The sequence below is a fragment of the Mauremys reevesii genome, linkage group 5 (genome assembly GCF_016161935.1).
Source record: "Mauremys reevesii isolate NIE-2019 linkage group 5, ASM1616193v1, whole genome shotgun sequence".
NCBI lineage: Eukaryota > Metazoa > Chordata > Testudines > Geoemydidae > Mauremys > Mauremys reevesii.
In genome coordinates this window covers 5704555-5727880 of record NC_052627.1, presented here as the reverse complement: position 1 = coordinate 5727880, position 23326 = coordinate 5704555, and the positions used below count along the sequence as shown (strand labels likewise).

At 41.8% G+C, this 23326-nt stretch overlaps 1 protein-coding gene across 13 annotated transcripts in view; it reads right to left on the bottom strand.

Annotated features, from left to right (window-relative positions):
• Positions 1-23326, bottom strand: part of ADGRL3 (adhesion G protein-coupled receptor L3) — an 842781-nt gene that overhangs the window by 474807 nt on the left and 344648 nt on the right. For all 13 annotated transcript variants that reach the window (XM_039540335.1, XM_039540336.1, XM_039540325.1 and 10 more), the window contains exon 4: positions 10262-10475. In XM_039540335.1, the coding sequence (XP_039396269.1) occupies positions 10262-10475 (214 nt within the window). The remainder of the gene's footprint in view (positions 1-10261; positions 10476-23326) is intronic.

Below are 23326 nucleotides of genomic sequence, written 5' to 3'. Positions count from 1 at the left end.
AATTCTAATATATCTTTTCTGAGTGGGGCAACCAGAACTGCATGTATTATTCAAGGTGTGAGCGTACCATGGATTTATATAGTGGCATTATGACATTTATGTTCGATTATCTATCCTTTTCCTAATGGTTCCTAACATTCTGTTACCCTTTTTGACTACTGCTGCTTTACCATTGAACAAATGTTTTCAGAGAACTATCCCCAATGACTCCAAGATCTTTTTCTTGAGTGGTAACAGCTAATTTAGACCCCATCTTTTTTATAGGTAGACTCAGAATAATGTTTTCTGATATGCATTACTTTGCATTTATTAACACTGAATTTCACCTGCCATTTTCTTGCCGAGACACCCAGTTTTGGAAGATTCCTCTAGAACTCTTAACAGTCAGCTTTGGACTTATCCATCCTTAATAATTTTGCATTGTCTGCAAACCTTGCCACCTTACTATTTACCCCTTTTTCCAGATCATTTATAAATATGGTCCCAGTAGAGGTCCCTAGCATACTCATCTATGTACTATTCCTCGGGGAATTGTGCAACATGTTGTGGTCATCTACGTGTCTGATAATTCTGTTCTTTACTATAGTTTTAACCAATTTGCCTGGTACTACAGTTAGGCTTACCGCCCTGTAATTGCCTGGATCTCCACAGGAGCCTTTTTTAAAAATCAGACTCACATTAGCTATCCTCCAGTCATATGGTACAGGAGCTGATTTAAGCGATAGGTTACATACCACAGTTAATAGTTCTGCAATTTCATTGTTGAGTTCCTTCAGAACTCTTGGGTGAATACCATCTGGAACTGCTGAATTATTACCGTTTAATGTATTATTTTGTTCTCCAACCTTCTCTACTAACACCTCAATCTGGGACAGTTCCTCAGATCTGTCACCCAGAAAGAACGGCACTGGTTTGGAAATCTCCCTCACAACCTCTGCAATGAAGACTGATGCAAAGATTCATTTAGCTTCTCTACAATAGGATTGTTTTCATCGAGTGCTGCTTTAGCACTTCAATTGTCCAGTGGCCCCACTGATTGTATGGCAGGCTTCGTGCTTCTGACGTAATTAAAGAAAATTACTCTTAGGTTTTTTGGGGGGGGTTGCTAGTTGGTCTTCAAATTATTTTTCAGCCTAATTATAATTTTACACGTCACTTGCTAAAGTTTATGTTCCTTTCTATTTTCTTCATTAGGATTTCACTTCAAATGTGTAAAGGATGTCTTTTGGCTTCTAACGACCTTTTTTACTCAGCTGTTTTGGTGGCATTTTTTTTTTGGTCCTCTTATTGATTAATTTGTTTAGAACAGGCCTGCACAACATACGGCCCGCAGGCCGCATGCAGCCCGCGGAGCCTCACTGTGCGGCCCGCGGGGGGGATTCTAAATCCCCTGAACACAGCGCTCTGCGGGCAGCCCAGAGCCCTTTGAATCCTGGCCGCGGCCGGGAATCAAAGGGCTCTGTGCTGCCCGCAGTGGCGGGGAGCCCAGAGCCCTTTAAATCCTAGCCGCAGCCGGGAGTCAGAGGGCTCTGGGCTGCCCGCAGAGATTCCTGGCTGCGGCTGGGATTTAAAGGGCTCAGGGCAGCCCAGAGCCCTTTGAATCCCGGCCCACGGCCGCTGATCGACCCCTCCCCGGACCCCTGCCCCAACTGCCCCTCAGGATCCCCACCCCCTATCTAAGGACCGCTGTCCTTGTCCCCTGATACCCCTCTCCCGGGACCCCTGCCTCTAACTGCCCCCTGGCACCCCACCCCCTATCTAAATGCCGCTGCTCCTTGTCCCCCGATTGCCCCCTCCCGAGATTTCACGCAGCTTGCAGGCATTTCACCTTTGTGACTGTTCCTTTTTAATTTCCATGTAACTAGCTTCCTCATTTTTGTGTGGTTCCCCTTTTTTATGTTAAATGCTACTGTAGTGGGTCTCTTTGTTCCTGCCTCCCCCTCCCCCCACACAGATGTTACATTTAATTGCATTGTGATTGCTATTCCAGAGAATTTCAACTATATTCACCTCTTGGACTAGATCCTGTGTGCCACTTAGGACTAAATCAAGAATTGAATCTCCCCTGGTGCGTTCTAGGACTAGCTGTTCCCAGAAGCAGTCATTCATGGTGAATAGAAATTTAATCTTTGCATCCTGTCTTGAGGTGATATGCTCCCAGGCAACTTGGGGATAGTTTAAATTCCCCATTATTACTGGATTTTCTGTTTTTGTAGCCTCTCCCTGAGCTTTTCACAATCACCATCACCATCCTGGTCAGGTGGTCAGTTGTATATTTCTCTTACTGTACTCTTATTATTAGCTTGGAATTTCTATCCAGAGAGATTCTGTGGTACAGATTGATTCATTTACGATTTTACTCTAATTGACTCTGTGCTTTCTTTCACATATAGTGCCCACTCCCCCAACAGCACAACCTACTCTGTCATTCCGATATATTTTGCATCCTGATATTATCGTGTCCCACTGATTATCCTCATTCCACCAAGATTCTGTGAGATCTATTATGTCAATATACCCAATTAATACCAGGCACTCAAGTTCATCCATCTTAATATTTAGACTTGCAGCATTTGTATACAAGCACTTATACATGTCACTTTTTAGCTGTCTGCCTTCATGTGATGTAATTGAATGGGACTCTTTTTCATTTCTCTTCAGTTCCCATCTGTACTTTATCAACTTCTATCTCTTGCTCTTTACTAGGATATAGAATATCCTCTTTAATAAATCCTCTCTCAGGGATGTCTTTGTCCAAACCATGTCGACTTTCCCCCAGTCCTTACTTTAAAAACTTCTCTACAACCTCTTCCATTTTACATGGTTCTGTTTTGGTTTAGGTGGAGCCCATCGTTCTTCTATAGTCTCCTCCTTTCCCAAAAGGTTCCCCAGTTCCTAATAAACCTAAATCCCTCCTCCCAGCACCGAAGTCTCATCCATGCAGTGAGATCCTGCAGTTCTGCCTGTCCAACTGGCCCTGTGCATGGAACTGGAAGCATTCCAAAGAATGGAGGTTCTGGACTTTAATCTCTTGCCTAGCAGCCTAACTTTGTTTTCCAGGATCTCTCTCTTGTATCTTTCCCTATCTCACTGATACCTACATGTACCACGACCACAGGCTCCTTCCCAGCACTGCACATAAGTCTATCTGGATGTCTTGAGAGGTCTGCAACCTTCACACCATAAGCAATTCACCGTGAGGTTCTCCTGGTCATAACAATTCCAGCTATCTACATTTCTAATAATCAAATCCCTCTTTACTATTACCTGTCTCTTCCTAACAACAGGAGTCCTCTCTTCAAGAGGAGTATACTCAGTGCAAGAGAATACCATGACATCATCTGCAAGGAAGGTTGCAACTATAGGATTGTTTACCTGCACTCCTGCTTGATGTTCTCCTTCCCCAAGATTTTCACACTCTTCAACAGCCAGAGACTGTCAAACTGCCGGTGGAACTGCTCTACTGCATCTCTAACAGTCTCATCTATGTACTTCTCTGTCTCCCTTAGGTCTCCCAGTTCAGCCACTCTGGTCCCAAGAGTCCATACTCATTCTCAGAGAACCATGAATTGCTTGCACCAAATGCACACATATGCCGCCTGACCACAAAGTAATCAAACATGCTGCATGTGATGTGATATGATAAATTGGATAACCCCCACTCTGCTGGTCAGCTGCTGCCTGTGTTATTTTTACTCTGGCATGGATTTGTTCATTTGTTCTTTGTGGTTTGGGTTTTTGCAGTTGTTTTGGACTGAAGTAGCTTCTTGCAAAGAAACAATAGTTGAGTGCTTACTCCACAATCTGTCTTTGGGTATAGCCAATCCTACCAATAATCCCTTATTTTGTCTCTCATTTCAGGGCAATGATCATTGAGATGGTAGAAGAGGCCATTCCAACATTACCTCAAGTCCTTATGCTTTTTGATCTCCATCAACATGTTTCCAGACCTGGCTCAGAGATTGAGCTGGATTATGGGCGAGAGCTAGCTGGCTAAGGCTCAATTAAGAGAAGACCGAAGGAATGCTGTCAAGATGGAGAAAGCAATAGTTAGAGTTGGAAGAGATGACATCAGGTCCCTCAAAAGAGGGAGCTTTGTCTGACATTTATTACTCAGGATTACAGCCTGGGTGTCATGTTGGATCCTTTTTTATTCCTAAACATTCAGGCAACAGCAGTAGCCAAGATCACTTCTTTTCCATCTGTGCTTCTCAAGAAGCCTGAGAGCTTTCCTTTTGGAAGTGGACCATGTCAGCTGTTTGTGCCTTTGTCACATTAAAACCAGATCATGGCGAAGAGTTGTGCATGGGAGCAGTAACATGTTTAAGACAGTCAGGAATGTGCATGGCTGGCCTGCTTATTAAGATGAGTACTTTCATCTGCACTGGCAACTAGAGCAGTCTTGGGTATTATTTTGTATATATAAAGCTTCACATGGTTTGGAACCTAACTGCAGTACTTTAAAAACCACCCCCGCTACATATCTGTTACCATGGCAACTGCAAACAGCGGAGGTGCTCAGGCTGACAGTCCGGTACTAGCTCTCTTCCTTGCTGAGAGTATTTTTCTGATGTGCTGGAGGGCTGGAGTAGGCATGACGGTTTGGAAGTTTCATGCATATTGCTCCATTAGAACTGTCTATGGATTTTTTTTTTAATTACAACATACAGATTGCTAAAGCTTGGGATAGAGGCTCCTCAAATAAATACTTTGTGCCTTGTTTTAAAGTGTTTTTCTGCAAGACACATATAACAGACTAACCAGAATTCTGTTAAGGTTTTGTTTGAGGTTCAAAGATCAGAATTAGGGCCGTGTGAATCTCAATATTCTCTATTCTCTCTTGGGTAAAATCTACAATTCCTACCAATTACTGGAAATGCTTCAGTTATCAATAATAATAGTTTTTCTATCTATCCTGCCTTCCATCTGTGGCTCATACACAAGTGCATTAAGTCTTACGACATCCCTGTGACAGAGGTGTGCAACAACATTCCATTTTGTTTTCTGATAAATGTGTCATTAATTTTGTAGAGCATGACACAACTGTGCTACAACTTAGCTGAAGTCTTCTAATTCAATCCTAGTGGAAGCATGGTCTTTTCTTTAAGGCATAAAACAAGGTGTGTGGTGATCTGTGTCCCTTCCACACACTTCCCATGGGGCCTACAGCACATCACTTGATTCAAAGGTGCCAACGGGGCACCCCAAAACAGAGACATTCCAAATTAGTAGCCACTTGTACAAATTGTTGGCCTTAACCTCACTGCACATCAGTCCCCCCTGTACAATAAGGTAACAATCCTCTTCTATTGCATAAGGGGAGCTTAGTCTATTTTCATAGATTCCAAGGCCAGAAGGGACCATTATTCCATCTAGTCTGACCTCCTGTAGAATATAGGGCAAAAAACTTCCCCAAAGTAATTCCTCTTAGAGCAGATCTTTTCTAAGTGGTCATCGAGACAATGGAGAATCCACCAGAACCCTTGGTAAGTTGTACCAAGAGCTGAAAAAGTGTTTTTTTAAATTTTCAGACAGAACCTGCCGCAAAATGCACATGATGATGCTGCTGCTAACAATCATCATCAATCACATTATTTTTAGACTGATTTTTTTTTCCACAGAAACCAACCAAAACATATTAACAATCAAGTCTTCGGGAGATGGTAAAACTCAGCCATGTCTTTCTGGCTGTGTCAGACAGCTTCCTCGTTATCTACCCATGCTATAAGGTAATGAGTGCCCTCAACTCCTTCAGGTGACAGGGCGAGTTGAGGGCACTCCACATCTCGTAGAATCAAACTCTGCTACAACCAGCATGTGCCTGGAAGTCAATACAACATGAAAAAACTGATATTCCCATTGACTTGTCTCTTACTCCAGGCCATTCTGTCCCATGGTGGGGTGGGGGCAGAGGGACAGGGAGGAAGGAGGAGAAAAAAAAAAAAAAAACACACACACACACACACACACAAACGGGGTTCTTTGCAATGTAGGGAAGAGAAGGGCACTCCCATATAATGGCTATCAATACGCTGGGCCTCCAGAAGGCATAAGCAGTTTTGCTTTGATTCTAAAACAGCTGTTCAGGCCTATGAACGCTTCCCCCTTGATCTTTTGTTCCACCTATTGGTATAGTCTGGTTATAAGCCAACCCGCTGACCGCACATGGTGGTTCAAATGGAGGAGGATCCCAGCGGCCCTGATATTTTGAGAAAATTGGAAAATACTGAGCTTACCTTTACCGTTAAAAAAAAATCAATATTCCTCTGTATTTTCTTAACTTCACTGCTCCTCCTCCTCCCCCTCCCTTTGATTAAAACACATAAGGTCAAAGCCCAATGGAAAGGCTACCACAAGTGAACTGATTTGTTTAACGTTAAGCATTAAAATACAGTGAGGAAAACCCCAATATATACATATTTTGCAAAACCCTAGAATGAGCATTTCCTTGGCATTCCCTTCTTTCCATTGGCTTTGGTCCAACAATATACTTAGGCAGTCTCTGGTTCAGTAGCCCCGCTCTATTCAGCAAAGCACTTAGGAACATGCTTAACATTAAGCACGTGCTTCAGTGCTTTGCTGAATAAGGACAGACTTCACACGGGCTTAAATGCTTTACTGAATAGGTGCCGTAAGCATGTGTGTGACTTCAAGTATCCAAACAGCCTCACTGACTTCAATGGGGGCTACTCACATCCTTAAGGTTAAGCACAGGCTTAGATGCACTGCTGGATCTGGGCTCTTACAGGGACAAAGTACCCAAAGGGGAAACTCAAGAGAAACAAATCAAAGGACTTTTCTGCTTTTTAAAAAAAAATAAAATCATTTGCAATGTTAATGCCATAAAGTCAAAGATTATTTTTTTAAATGAAATTATGACAGTTTTTTTCCAATTCTGCCTAACTCTTCCCAACTGCTTGGATGGATGATATGTTAATTTTGTGGCACAGTTGCTCGAGGGAGAACAGTACAATCTCCCATGGTACACTGCACTCCATTTATAATGGACACGGTTTGGATTCAATCATTTGTTATAGTCCTCAGAAAGTCATTTCTCCAAAGCAAACATTCTATGAAATACAATTTTCTCTAATTATACCAGACAAACTTCAATCCAAAATGGACTTTCTGGGCTTTTATGGGCATCTGCTGCTTTAATGCTGGAAGGAAGAGCTGGCAAGTGTAGAAACGGAATGGAGAGGCCATAGAGATTTAATTTCCTATAAAATAGCTCCCCACAAGCTGTTTAAACTTTCCTTAGCTAGACCAATACTCTGAAGATTTTTGAGATTTGTACTGCAACACTTCCAATAAGCACTGCCTGTGTTCTCCCTGCCCAGGAGATTCCACGAACACACCCGCAGATTTATGGTGGTCCCTTCCCAAATAACCCCATCTTTCCAGCTACAAAATTAATTTAAATAAACAGAGAAGAAAGGAACAGACTCACTTGGATGGTTTTTTAGTATTTTTTTAATATCTACCATAAATCTGATCACTCACATGCTGTTTCACACACTTACACTTCTGTCACACACACTTCCTTGCTTTCACAACCAACCCACAGAAATAACATAATACATATGAAACTGGGGACACAGAGATGCTGATTAAGAACTGACTACAGTCATAGAGCTCCTACCAAACCTACAGTGGGACTGTGTATTTATTAATTCAGTACTTAATCAACATGTGAATGAGGTGTATGTCATGTGTGTTGATTTCCTTTTCACGCGCAGATTGCATTGCATGGGATTCACTGTCACGAGGAGTTTGGTTTCCAGTCCTTTTGTTATTATTGTTGTTGTTAATATTATTATTACTAATAAAGCCAAACTCATGGAATTAAAATCTACATTCATTTGTGAATCCAGGATAAAAACTGCTGAACCGATGAATTTTGCATTTGGGGCACTGGTCATAAGCAATAACCTACCAACATATAGATGCTTTTTAGGACAAAATGGCAATGTTAGAGCTGCTGCATTTCCCATTCTGTCAGCTCATCTGGTGCAAACAACTCTTCTCTGAGGTTCAGCTGTAAACATCTATTCTGGGCTGAAAACCGGTGTACTGGGAATGCGTTAGTTCTGTCATGTAACATTGTTTCAGCTGTTTGAATTAATAGAGATTTTTTTTTAAATGGTATAAAAATGCCAACCATTTTTTCTGCTCCTACAATGAAAACTATGTTTCGGTTATTTTTGTGAAATTCAGAGGTGTCTAGTTAATACTGTGACTTTGTACGTCTTAACAAAAAGTCCATTACAATTGTCCATCTGTTCAAATGGACTAAGTGGCTATGCTTTATACAGTCTCCCATTCTCTTCAATGGGCTTTGGCCAGATCCCATGGACACTGTTATTTAATAGGGTTCCCTGTATCCATTTTACCTTCCCCACTCTAACCAAAGTACCCTACCTATAATGACTACATCATCACCTGCACTATTGAGAAGGATAGGGGATGAGCAAAAGTCTTCTGCTAACCCAATGAGTTTTTGCTAAGCAACTTGGATCAGGCAGAGGCAACAACAGCTAGAGATTAATAATCAAAATAGGGTTTTCTTAAAGCCCACAGACACACCATTATCTTTCAAGGTCCTGGCACTGACTCTCACCGCTAACACTTCATTCAGATTTGCAGCATGCTGGGCAGCCACTAGGCCTTCTTCATATATTTTTGAGAAAAAAGCTGGGACATGGTGGACACCAACAGATAAAAAAAAAAATATCAGCAAAGAATCCTGTGGCACCTTATAGACTAACAGACGTTTTGCAGCATGAGCTTTCGTGGGTGAATGCCCACTTCGTCAGATGCAAGGATTCTTTGCTGCTTTTACAGAACCAGACTAACACGGCTACCTCTCTGATAAAAAAATATATCTGCTTCTGGCCCTATGGGGGCAGAACTTTTTTTATGCTGCCTGCATTCAATGGATTAACGGCTTCTATTTGAAGCCATGAAGGTCCTCAACAAGAGAATTATCGTAACTCCACTACAATCCCACCACAACCAAGCAACCAGCTGCTTTGATGTTGTTGCCATTGCTCTTTATTTTAAGAAGAAATGTAATGAACAAATTCCCACAGATAGCCCCAATAAAAATCTGCACTTAAGGGTTTGATTTAAACACACAGAAATTCTGAGTCAAAAGGGCTTACTTTCCATATGCAACAACAATAACAGTTGTCAAGCAAGACCACTCAGTTGGTATTTTCAACTTTATACCCCCAATGTTGAACCATTCTAAGTAAAGCTAAAAAAAAACCCACATTAATGTGTCAAATACAAATGAAAACTACTTTTTTTCGTGTGGCTTCATTCAGTAGAAGAGAAGGGCAGAAGTGTATTACACTACACCAAAACATAACATTACCTTAATCATTAATCATAAATGTTGTCATGACTTCAGTGAGCATACTTTGCCTAAGTTGATATTGTTAATACCACACAATGCAGATTTTATTACTTCTTAATCAATAATAAACTGTATTTAAAAATTCTGTGTGTAGTTACAAAGAGAAACACATTGAATGTGATTAACTGAACAGGAACAAGAGTTTGTGAATCCTTCGCAAACATTTTGAGTGCCAGAAAATATCCTGAAATATTTAGCATTTAACAATTGCTTTTCACAATCATGTTGGATTAAATTTTTGGACCCAGGTCCTGCAAATAAACTCCTACAATAAACTCCATGTAGGTGGACACCTCCGAGTGAAATGGTACAAACTCAGGATTGGCACTTACAGCTTAGCTGATACAGTACACGTGACTCCTATCTTAGAAAGGTTTCCATAAAAGCATAAATCAAGTCATCTTGCATGGGATCTTAGCTTCTGTATCAATCTAATGACCATAGCAAACTGCAAGTAATCAACAGCGTGTATTGCTTAAATCAGCTTTACAACCTTCTGTATGACAACAGCACAAGAAAAGGGAAAGGAGCACAAGAGAAAAGGATTCCTGTTAGATAATAAATGCCTCAATATTCATGCATTTGGGACACAAAATCAAGGCACAGGAAGAGACAGAATCAGAGTGACCTACCAATAGTCACAAATATTAGCTATAGCATGTCTCTTTTTATGTTAGCATACTATGAAATGTGCTCATTTCACAGCTTATGACTATTACACTGTACCCACACACACAAACTCCCAGTACCTGTATAATCTCATGCAACACCACAGCAATGCATAAATACATACTGGATTAAATCAAACATCCAACAAGCAAAGAATGTTAAATACCGTACCTTTGAGTCATAATCTTATAGGCATCTGGCAGATAACAGCGGATATTCTCCATCTGAGCAGGATCAGAGTCACAGATTTTATCATCGGTCCTACCATAGTTGGCACTTTCAATCATGATGACATCTGTTCCCGGGCAGCGAAGTTCTATTGGATAGCTCTCACAGGACAGTTCCCGTCGGACCACGGCCATAGGAACGGGGGCACGACTGAAAGCTAGAGAGGATAAAACAAAGCATTTATCTTCATCATGGAGAATAGGATTAAGAGAAGGAACACTGTCTTTTTTATTATTTTTGTACTGTATAGTAAGACCTTTTCTAAAGGGTTTGGCACGGGGTGATACTCATACTTGACTACCCTTGCAGTGTGGAGAGAGCACTGGACAGGGACTGAGGAGACCTCGGTGCTATTCCTGACTCTACCACAGACTTGCTGGGTGACCATGGACAAGTCACTTCATCACTCTGTACCTCAGTTTCCCCAACTGTAAAAAGGGGGTGATGAAACTGACCTCCTCTGTAAGTGCTCTGAGGTCTACTGATTGAAAAGTGCTACAAAAGAGCTAGATATATTATTTCCTTCAGTATTACACCATGAGGACATTCTGTTTTGTTTTTAAACAAATAGCCGTCACAAGTTACAAGAACTTTAAGCATAAAATTATTTTATTATTGCGTCCTATAGAATCATAGAATCATAGAATCTCAGGGTTCGAAGGGACCTCAGGAGGTCATCTAGTCCAACCCCCTGCTCAAAGCAGGACCAAACCCAACTAAATCATCCCAGCCAGGGCTTTGTCAAGCCTGACCTTAAAAACCTCTAAGGAAGGAGATTGCACCACCTCCCTAGGTAACCCATTCCAGTTCTTCACCACCCTACTAATGAAAAGGTTTTTCCTAATGTCCAACCTAAACCTCCCCCTCTGCAACTTGAGACCATTACTCCTTGTTCTGTCATCTTCTACCACTGAGAACAGTCTAGATCCATCCTCTTTGGAACCCCCTTTCAGGTAGTTGAAAGCAGCTATCAAATCCCCCCTCATTCTTCTCTTCTGCAGGTTAAACAATCTCAGTTCCCTCAGCCTCTCCTCATAAGTCATGTGCTCCAGCCCCCTCATCATTTTTGTTGCCCTCCGCTGGACTCTCTCCAATTTATCCACATCCTTCTTGTAGTGTGGGGCCCAAAACTGGACACAGTACTCCAAATGAGGCCTCACCAGTGCTGAATAGAGGGGAATGATCACATCCCTATGTGAAAAGGTTCACAGAGTTACCAAGTTCCACGTCTCTTTATTGCTCTTGATTAACTGAGGAAATTATCTTTTGGATGAGGCTTTAAATGCCAGGATTCTGTGTGCTCTGTCTCTCTTGCATGGCACTCTTTGTGAGGGAACATGGCTTTGCCAGTGTCCGTAGATAACATTTCCCTAATGACCTCCCTCAGTTTTTCCAGTGGTTTCAATGGAAGCAGAGTTAGGCCAATGCTGAGTATTTTTCAAAATCCCATCAACAAAGCACTCAAAATCAGCCCCGGAACTGCATCTGTGAATATCTGAATTTTGCCCAGGTCCTTCAAATGTTCCTAGAAATCTGAGTAAATTTTATATGTGGATAACTATGAAATGTATGGGAATGCAATCTGTGGTATACTTCATCTTTGATCTTGGTCCACTGGGATACATCACATGACACACTCTTTGCATCAAGTCACATTGAATTTCTCCTGTGTTCTTGATCTGACTGAGTTTTTCCCATATGATCAGGACCCTGTTTAGCAGAAGCCATTTCTTCTGTCTTTAAGTAAGAGAAGGGTCCTCTGATCCAGCCAAGGAAAATATATTTTCTTCCTGTCCTCACCTCTGTGTCTGAGTGACTGACTGGCAAGCAGCATCCCAGGATATTATATTCATTTCTGTACAGTGTTCTATCAGTGCACACTACCTTGTCATGCATTTGTACTTTGGCTCCAGTAAATATATTCTGGCATTTAGACGTTGGTAAGGATTACCCTGAGATCAGAGTTCTGTTGTTGTATCAGAGCTGTGGTCTAATCCTTGTGAACTCCAGAAAGAGGGCTGTGCACTCCTCCTCTAATTATCTGACTTAGTATTAACTCATGTTTTAGCTCATAAAATAAATGTATCCCAGTTTTACACAAGGAACAGTCTTTCCCAGAGATCAGAATTCTATTGTTTTCTTGATGTTTCTGTTGCCCCTATGGTTGCCAACCTGCCAAGATTGTCCTGGAGACTCCAGGAATTCAAAATTAATCTTTCATTAAAGATTATGTCATGTGATGGCAACCCTAGCTTCACCAGAGAGTTCAACTCAACCATAGAGGGCAGGAGGGATGGGAACCATGTTTGCTTAAATGTGAACATGTTGAAACATCAGTGCCTGCCAACCCAGGTGGTTCTCGCACACAAAAAAAACGTGCAACTCCATTTTAAAGTACATTTGGAAGGGTTTGCACAGCTCCAATTGCAAAGGTACAAGGTCTGAAAGTTCACCCTGCTTTGTGGAACACTGGGCTAAAAAGTGGTCAGGGAAGTATTCTTGTTTGCACACATTTTCTTTGGTGTTGGCCCCTCTCAAAGGCAGCCAGCTTTTGGGGAAGAGCTGTGCAAGTTCTCACTGAAGCAATTTTTATACCTATCACTGACTTTTTGAACAGAATGGTGGATTTTAGCACAGAGATAGGGCTGACTTCATCCCCTCCTAGTGCCAAGTCCTCAGCCAAGTCTTATTAGCTGCCAGAGATAGTGGCAAGATGAAGAGTCCAACCAACGTCTGCTGTTTTTGGATGAGTTTTGGAGCGTTGTTTGTTGGCTGGCTCCTCTGGCAATCTTGATTTTCTCTTAGGGCAGACAGTAGCAATCTGTGTTTTACACACAATGAAGAGGAAAGTTGCAATGAAGAGGGACTTTTTGGTCATTGTTTGCCCCACTTTGGGGGTTTGGGGCACAAGGAGGTACTTAGACCATGTCTCAGCAGCTTGAGAGACATGGTCTAAGTATGTCTTCCACCCCCTGTAGCCATCTCAATATACATGAGCTCTAAATCAAATACTTTCCAAAGTAGGTTTCTGATTTCTATACTTGATCAGAGTTCATAGAATCATAGAATATCAGGGTTGGAAGGGACCTCAGGAGATCATCTAGTCCAACCCCCTGTTCAAAGCAGGACCAATCCCTAAACGGCCCCCTCAAGGATTGAACTCACAACCCTGTGTTTAGCAGGCCAATGCTCAAACCACTGAGCTATCCCTCCCCTCCAAGTTGTTGGGTTGTTTTATTTATTTAAACAAATCTATGCTGTTAAATTAAATTGGAGTTCAAAATGAAGCTGCTAGAGAATACCAAACCTAAACAAATAGAAATTAACCAATCTGGTGTTCATGTTTACAAATCTAACACATTTGTCGAATTGCAAACTTGCACCTCATTCGTATCACAACAGGTGAAAATTGAAGATGGGGAGTTATTACTAATAACATGGTTTTGTTAGAATATATGTTTAACTGAGAGATTTCAGTCTGAGCCTATTGCTCTAATCTCAAATTGACGCTACAGAAGTTGACTTTACAGACAGTAACAGTTTGATATTTGGGCTCATGATGCTGCAGAATTTGATTTTGCAATTACCATGAATGTACAGAGGATTAATAAAAGCAGTATGCATGTTTTTCAATTAAGTGTGAGAGTACATTTCAGTTTCTTACCTCTAGTGTAAGACACACAAGGAAGATGGAGTCTGCACGGCATTGATCTGCCGAACACTCAAAGTTAATCCCCAAATATAGCGCTTCCAAAGAAACATTTATGGTTTACTTCCCATTAAGGGACAACAATAGCGAACGCTGCCCTAGCACATGTTGTGCCAGACTCAAACATGACCAGACATTATTTATAATGTACTGGAAAACAGTATTCTGACCTAGGCTACTCAAACAATAACTTCCCAGGGACATGAGTGCTGGTCCTCAAAAAGACAACATTAACATAGAGATCCCACATGTGCTGTGCAACTATAGTTATGTTCTAGGTCTAGTGTGAGGAAATAGCTCAGGCACCATAAATACCTTTTCTTTTCAACAGAGAGAGGAAATAATTAAGTATCTCAGATACCACAGTGTGATAACCAAAGGCTGCTATGTTTTATGGAAACCACTATTGATTGCCCTTTCCTGCTTCCTCCAAATATTAGTGTAGCACATATCATGTTCATCTTTCATGATGGCTGCAGTAAATATTTCAAGTGTTTGATATTTTGAGATCCTTTCAAGCAAAACTATTATTATTATTTAATGTTTTGGTCCTATATAATAACCTCACTTAAGCAATTTCCCTTGATTTCTCTATGAATTGCAAAGATTTCTGCTATGAAATCACGTATGTCGAAATCCAAACAAGAAGGATAAAACTCATTACAAGCATCCCATAGTCTGATTTACAGAAATGCTTTTTCTTTAAAAAAATAAGCTGCCTATCCATATATTATAGGCTCCTTTGATATAACTTTAAAAATATACCCTCAGAGTTCAGCAGCAGTTAGTACAACCTACCACCTGTGAGCCAGGCAATTTCAAAACAATGCCTCCCCCACCCATCTTTACAATCTCCATCTCACACACAGATCCTTATTGAGGTTCCTAAATAAGTGACCTGATTGTCCATTTGTAGGGCAGACAGGAGTGGGGAGCATCCAGGGGCACACATCGTCTGAGCGGGGTAAAGTGCTCTATTTCAGACAAAATCAGGAATGACACAGACTCAGCATGACTCCTGGATGTTGTGAGAACTTCCAAAGACTCTGAAATGCCTCCTGCCACACTGATTTTCAAAATAGCTCAGTACCCAACTGCTCCTATTGAAATCAAGCGCCTTATTCAGATATTCAGATCGAGTGCCTTATTCAGGAGCCTAAATGCAGATGCAGGAATCTCTTCTTTTTTAAAATCTTGACCTAAAGGATATGAGGTGTGAAAATAAGAGGCTAGTGTCTCTTCACATCCGAATGTTAGAACTGTCCTATTATCCATCCTCTGGTTAATTTCAGTGACCTTGCTTATTGGCTAGCGCTCAGTAAGAATTGCAGCACGGTGTTTTACTCAACACCGCTGAAGGCAGATGTGGTGACAATTTAACTTTTGTAACGACATCCAGGACAACCTACGATGGAACCTTGTGCTGCTGAAATTACACAGGGCCAAGCAGTAACTGAGGGTGAGATGGCAACAGGTAATGACAAGATTTATCTAGGCAATACAGAATTTCTTCTTTGTTAATTTCTAGAGTTGGAAAATTAAACAAGTCATCAAAATCTTTCGCTTTCCTCCTGACCCTTTCACTTTTGACCTCAAAACATAATTGCCTCTTGTCATGCCTGCAGGGCATCGGCTTGTAGTTATTACTGCTCCACTTAATCAAATGTTAAAATATCCTTTAAATTACATGTATTCTCGGTTGCTACAGACTTGCTGAGCTTCATTACAGTTAGAAGCATGATGGCAGCAGATGTACTTTCAAAGAAATTGTGGGTTGATGTTTTTAATTAGAATTCAAATTTTCCCTGAAAAAACAATGCAGCCAGATTTTCAGAGTGCATTTTAAGTGTACATGTTGGGGCAATGATGCAGAAAAATGAATATGCAAATAAATAATTATTTTCTGTAATTCTATCGAGGTAAAAATATGGGACCTGCCCAGTTAAATAACGTACTGCTCCCAAATTCAAGTGCAATGCATCATTTTCCTCCTACAAATTCAGGGAAATGTTTTTGTGTTTGCAATTACTCACTAGCTGACATCCCCATGTCAGGTCTTCATTCAGAAAAAAAAATCTATTCAGGAAGACTGCTTAAGTATGTGCTTAACTTTAAATCACTGAAGTCATTGGGCCCTAAGCACTTACTTCAAGTTAAGCGTAGGCTTAAGCACGTTACTGAATTGAGGCCTTGTTTAGAATACTTGGCTCTTTCTATTTAAAATAAAGTATTACTAGTGCCCTAATTTGCAGTATATAAACATACTTCTAAATGCTTCTTTTTCCCCTCTGGCCTTTGTCATCAAGAAGAATATTAGTGGAAAGTGAAAATTCATTTAAAGACTATTACCGCAAATGTTTATTTATCTGAAAAGGATTCTTCCCTTTCCAAATCCCCTTTAATTGTGCATCCCTTTCTGCTTATGTTACTGCTGTGGGGTAGGGAAAAAAACCAAACTACACTGTTCCCAGAACAGGAAGGGTTAAAGATCCCAGGCTGATCCTGTCCTGCCTCTGCCACACCAGCCAGCAATATCATGATCAGGGTGTGGAATTTCTGTATAAAGGCCATGATTCACCATGGCATTAGTCTAATTTAACACTGGTTTGGTTCCAATGTTGGAGCTACGCTGGCATAAAACCAGAGTAACAAAGTAGTAAATCAGGCCCCTACATTTATCTTTAACTCTAGTAGCTCACAAGATAGAGGCTGATAGAAGCTCTGAGATATTCAAGTCCAAGTCTGTAATGAGATAGTGATCTGAAGGATGCGTTTCTAAAGTCTGTTGTCTCAGGTGCCACCAGGGCTAACCAGCGGCGGCTCCAGGCACGAGCACGCGCTCCAAGCACATGCCTGGGGCAGCAAGCCACAGGGGGTGGCCTGGTGGTCCCTGTGAGGGCGGCAGTCAGGCAGCCTTCGGTGGCGCGCCTGAGGGAGGTCCCCGGTCCCGCGGATTCAGTGACAATACGGCAGCGAGTACGCCGAGGCCACGGGACAGGGACCCCCCGAAGACACGCCGCGGAAGGCAGCCTGCCTGCCGTGCTTGGGATGACAAAAAAGCTAGAGCCGCCCCTGGAGCTAAGAATGAATGTTGTATAGCACTGGGATGCAGTGAATGTGCACTAGGGGAGGTTGGATGGTCCTGTGGTGAAGGCACTTGATTTCAGCAGTGCCATTATGTCAGCCCCTCACAAATCATGAGATTGACTTAAAAATCATGAGGTTAGAAACCCCAAAGGGTTTTATTTATTATCTGATTTCTGAACCTTTATGTTTCACTCAGGTGATATTTTTGGGCTTTTCAGGGCTGGAAATGTTGCGCGGGGGGGGGTTAATTGACACTGAGATTGTCACCTAATCACTTGCCTCCAGGTGCTGGGGATTTAAGTAAAACACCAAACAGGAGAAAACTTGGGGTAAAATTGCAAGATTCAGAAAGGAGATCTAGATTTGATTCCCACTCTATCTCAGGTTTCCTGGATGATCTTGGATAAGTCAATTAATCTCTCTGTGCCTTGGTTCCCTTTCTGTAAAATGGAAATAATAATACTTCCTTTTTCCTTCCCTTTGCCTGCCTTGTCTATTTAGGCCCTGACTCAGGAAAACTCTTAAGCACATGCTTAAGTCTATCCCGTTTCAGAAAATTACTTCAAAGGGACATAAGCCACTTATGGTTAAAAGTAAACGTGCTTATATGCTTTCCTGAATCGGGCCCTTAGATAGTAAGAAGAACTTACAATGTATATATACAGCACCTGGCACAACAGGGCCCCGATCTCAGTGTAATATAAATAATGGTATTAAAAGGGTTCAAAGTCTGTTCATGGGACAACAGACCTTAGAGTTGTCATTGGCTCCTCGGATAGCAGAATTTTGTCCAGGAGTGTCTGTGTGCACTGGTACCATGCCCTGGACTTGGGACCAGTGCAATGTTCAGTCCCAGCTGTTACTGGAATGTAAATCATGTGAAACTCAGCTAGTGTTTCTGTGCCCTGCTAAAATGGACCCAGGCTGCTTCCCTGTTTCTGTCAAACAACCACGTTCTGTTCTCGGTGATTGAGCCGCAGTAGTCTGAGGTGATATTGGCTTTCCTGCTGTGCTACTGGAGTTAAAAGGTCCCTATTCGAGTCTGGCTGGGGACTCTAAACTAGCCCCGAGAGCCCTACTCTTTTACATCCCTAACCCCACTATCCTTTGCAGCCCTAACCGTAACCTGGCCAGCTGGAGCTTCCTGCTGTACGCCAAACAAGAAACAGCTACAAGGACCGTAGTTCTAACATCAACTTCCATCTATGTTCCTTCCATATAGACTATGGTGCCATTAGCTGCTTCATCTATCCCACTAGAAAACTCAAGTGACCCTCACTGGGGATTCACTCCCAGACTATGTGAGTGGGAAATAATAAATGTCCCTGCATGGCCACGCTGGAGCGTCTGAACTATGCAGTTCCCTTATGTTGGAGAAGGGGCAAATGAGCAGAGCGCAGTAAACACAAACACACAATTTCCCCATAGGAATTAATGTAAATGGGGGGGTTAGGTTCCAGGGAATTTTTTTTTCACCAGACAAAAAATACTATATTATTATATATATACACACACACTCACAGCGTATAAGTTTTAAACAAATAATTTAATACTGTACACAGCAATGATGATTGTGAAGCTTGGTTGAGGTGGTGGAGTCAGAGGGTGGAAGAGGGAGGGATATTTCCCAGGGAATGCCTTACTGCTAAATTATGAACTAGAATTCGGCTGAGCCCTCAAGGGTTAACACGTTGTTAATGTGGCCTCACACTCTACAAGGCAACACGAATGGAGGGAGGGGAGACAGCCTAGCAGACAGAGACAGAGACACACACAGTGTGTGTTGGAGAGAGAGAGATGCTCATTGCCCCTTTAAGTACGCTGACCCCACTCTAAGTACACTGCCTTTAAAAAGATCAGGCAGTTGAGACAGCAGCTGTGGCCAGCAAGCTCCCTCTGTCCTGAGCCCAGTCCTGTCCCCACCCTGCTCTATATGGAGAAGGGGTAAGCGCAGGGCAGGAGGAGTAGCGGGGAGGGGGACACCCTGACATTAGCCTCCCTCTTCCTCCTTCCCCTGCACAGCAAGCAGGAGTCTTGGGGAGCAGCTCCAAGGCAGAGGGCAGGAGCAGCACATGGCAGTGGGGGGAGGGACAGCTGAACTCCCGGCAATTGATAGCCTGTTGGGCAGCTGCTGCACAGGGAACTTAGGGGAGCGGTGAGCCAATGGGGGGCTGTCGGCCCACCCTGGTTCCAAGCCCCCACCAGCAAGCTGCAACGGCCTGCTCTTCCTGCAAGCAGTGGACAAAGCAGGCGGCTGCCAAACAACGTTATCAGAAAGCATTGCACAACTTTAAATGAGCATGTTCCCTAATTGATCAGCAACATAACAACGAAACAACGTTAACCAGGATGACTTTAGGTGAGGAGTTACCGTAGAAGGAAGGAAATTGGACACACAACATATAGTTTCCCAGGGGTATCTGCAGGCCAGGCAAGCACCACTGATGTTTTGGGTTAGTCTACACATGGAGTTATCCTGGAATATCTACACAGGAATAACAATTCTAAAATAACTATTGCTGCATAGTCCTGTCTGTGGACACTATTATTCCTGAATAAGAATGTCCACATGTGGAATTAATTAGGAATAGCTACTGTGCTTTAAATTCACTCCCTACCTTAATCCAAATTAAATTCCCAGTTTGGACAACCCCTTAGTATCAGGGAATGATCTGGTACTGGAGGCCCTGGAATGAGACTCTGTGTAAGGGTATGGGCGGTCTGGCCTAGTGGTCACAGCTGAGCTGTGGTCCACATGTCAGGGACAACAGTCAGTGAACAGGAGTTAGAGAAACTGCTGGTGCTGGGTTCAATAAGCAAGAGTCGGGAGCGAAGTCAGGCTGGGGTCGGAGGCCAGAGCTCAGGAGACAAGATAAGGTCTGGAGTCCCAGCAGGCTCACACAACTTCATGGGGCACCCTCCAGGGTTAAATAGGGCACTTCGCCAATCAGAGAGGTTCGGGGTGCAGTCACTATGGGTCTCTTGGGTGGTACTTTCTGCGGTGCCTATTCTCTACAGAGCTCCCTGGCTGTGCCTTTGCACTGCTTCCTGATGGCACTGTGGGAACATCAGCTATCCCAGGCTCTTCAGACATGGGTTCTAATCCCTAGATCCTTACACTGAGGAGAGTGGGGTTTAATTCTGGCACAGACTTGCTATGTGAGCCTGTGTCACAAACTTGTACGGCCTTGATTCTTCATCCATAAAATGCAGACATTAAGACTTCCCTTGAATTGTAAATTCATAGCAACAGGGACTGCCTCTTATTATGTGTCCATATGGTACTACCACAAAGGGGCCCTGGCCTTTGCTGTGACTTCCAGGCACTACTCTAACATGAACAGTTATATAGTATTGCATCCAAGTCAGAGTTACTTGGGGCTAAGTCCAGAAGATCTGGATAGACACACAACTGCCTCTTCAAAAGGTAGCATGCCTTTGGCTTTGACATTGCTGCACAACCTTGAAGCCTCAAATTTCATGCGACAAATTAATGTGGTGAAGCAAGTACAATTCCAGCAATAACAAAATACACCTACAATTTAAATGACTCTACTGTAGCTCTTTATAGAAGTCTTCAGTAGGATGGGTTTTGGGATTTGTTTTTTTTGCTTAGATAAAACTTTTCTATACCATCACAGTATTCATAATCATAAAGGCATTTAAACAGACTGGTGCCCAGGGTTTAATTGTAAGAGAACAAGCTTTTAAAGAGAAAAAAGTAATAATTCTCCTCATTAGTCCCAATTATAGTTTATATTGAATCATATATTATTTACTTATTATAAGTAAATATTATTATATACTTGATATTAGACTTTTCTTTATGATTATGTCAACTTTAAAACAATGGACCAATTTCTGATCTCTGTTAAACTGGTGTAACTCTGGAGCGCTGATGCCAATGGAGTTTTTTAGACATACACTGGTGTAACTGACATCAGAATCTGTAACCAGCATTGAAATCTGGCTCACTATCTGGGTGTGGCAATCCCAAGTCAAAGGTCCTGAGCTGGAAAAATACAAATTTTAAGGACCTGATTCTCCTCTCATTTACACCATCATAAATCAGGAGCAGCCCCAACAAAATCAATGGAGTTATACTGCAGAAATGGTGTAAGTGTGAGGAGAATAAGATCCCTTAGTGGTCTACGTTAGAATCAGTCTGTGACAGGAAATAGTACAATGCAACAGAGCAAGGTCTGATTCTTCTCTCACTATGGTGTAAATCAGGAGCTGCCCCAGTTAAGTCAAGGGAACCACAAAAGTATGGAGAACTCTGTAAAAGAGATGAGAGTCAGACCAGCTGGGTGCATCTGGAGTTTACTGAAGCATAAAATGATTTAAAGTAATGTATTCCTAAAATCGCTTCAAAGTTAAAGTTTAATCTGGATTTGTGGTCCCTTGAGTAGTCCCTAAAGGGAAACGTTAAAGCTCCTGTAAAAATATTTGCATTATAAAGAAATGATGAATGGTGAGATAAGGATTGCTTTGTACTGTTTATGGACTTGTTTACTATTGCATTAAATCTATTCTTATATCATTGCCCAGAAAGAGGAGCTGTATGAAATCTGAACAATTGTCCAGAGACAAAGAAAAAGAAGAATCTAGCCATCCATATTAGACACTTCTTGGAGTTCCAAAAAAAACTGATAGGTGTCTGGGGGCCAAAACCAAAAGCACCACTCACAGGAGTCAGGAGAACAAGATTCAGTCCGTCTTACTTCATTTTACTGAAAATTATCCAGATGTTGAAACCTAGCCAGATTCAGTTAGTCGTATAGTTTAACTGTAGATCATTAAAATAACAAATGGATTTGTTTTGGTGCTTTAGACATCGCCGTTTCTCTGAGTCTCTGCCATAAATAACTACAGAAAATGTGTTCTTTCCACTAGCTATAACAGTGTGAACCTTTAATAAAGAAACCTGAAACTGGTAGAGATTTGCATGGCTTGGGGTGGAAAACTGGCAAAACCCAAAGGTTCAAATTTCCAACGGTTCCTAGGGACCTGGGGTGCTCAACTTGAGACCTTGAAGCCACCTGCTTTTCTGAAGTTGGGTGCTTATCAGTGGATCCCTCCGTCTCTGCTCTGTGCAGGCCTGAACTTGTTAACTAGCGTCTCCACAGTCCAATGCACAGTATCGGTTAGTCTATTGTCAGACACTCAGAAGCAGATAAATTAACAGTATCTCCGTGATATTCACCTGACAATGGAAACCCAACATACCCATGTCAAGCCACTACTTGTAATCCTTTAAACTGGTTTAGGCTAAACACCCAGGCCAAAAGTGAATTCCTGGCACAACCAAAGTCAATGACAAAACTCCCACTAACTTCAATGGGGTCAGAATTTCACCCAAAAAATGTCTATGATTCTAACTATCGCCTCAGAAATGCAGAAATATATGCAACTATTTGTGAATCTGGCCAATAACAAAATTTCGCCATTTCCACCAATGGGAGTTTCATTGATTAAAAAATAGAAGTGGAATTAAAGCCTGGGACTAAACTGAAAATTTCACACATTTGCCCTGGGTTAAAAATAAAATCACAGTCAGCACAGAGAAAACAGGCAGCTCTTTAGGGAAATGGCAGTCTTCTGCCTGCAGACATCACCCACTTTAGCAGAAAATGGTAAAGCCTTTGATGGGAAGCTGCACAATGTTTCACTTATCAGGAAACTGCTGGATTCCCGCCCCCCCGGTTTTGTGTGCATGTGTGTTGCAATTTTTGTTTATTTCCCACACAGCTCTATCCATGATGAAATCCTTTCCCTTGTTCAAAGTTCAGTAGCCTGGTCCAGCACAGCTCACACTAGGCATACAGTAAAATCCATCGTTAGATGAGGCCTGGCAGCTAAAAGCATGGAAAGCAGGGCTGTCAATTAATCACAGTTAACTCAAGCGATTAACTCAATAAAATTAATCATGATTAATCGCAGTTTTAATTGCACAGTTAAACAGTAGAATATCAATTGAAATATATTAAATATTTTTGGATTTTTTCTGCATTTTTAAATATATTGATTTCAATTACAACATAGAATACAAAGTGTACACTGCTCACTTTGTATTCTTTTTTTTACAAAAATTTTAACTGTAAAAATGATAAACAAAAGAAATAGTATTTTTCATTTCATCTCATACAAGTACTGTAATGCAATCTCTTTATTGTGAAGGTGCAAATGAGTAATGTAGATTTTTTTTGTTA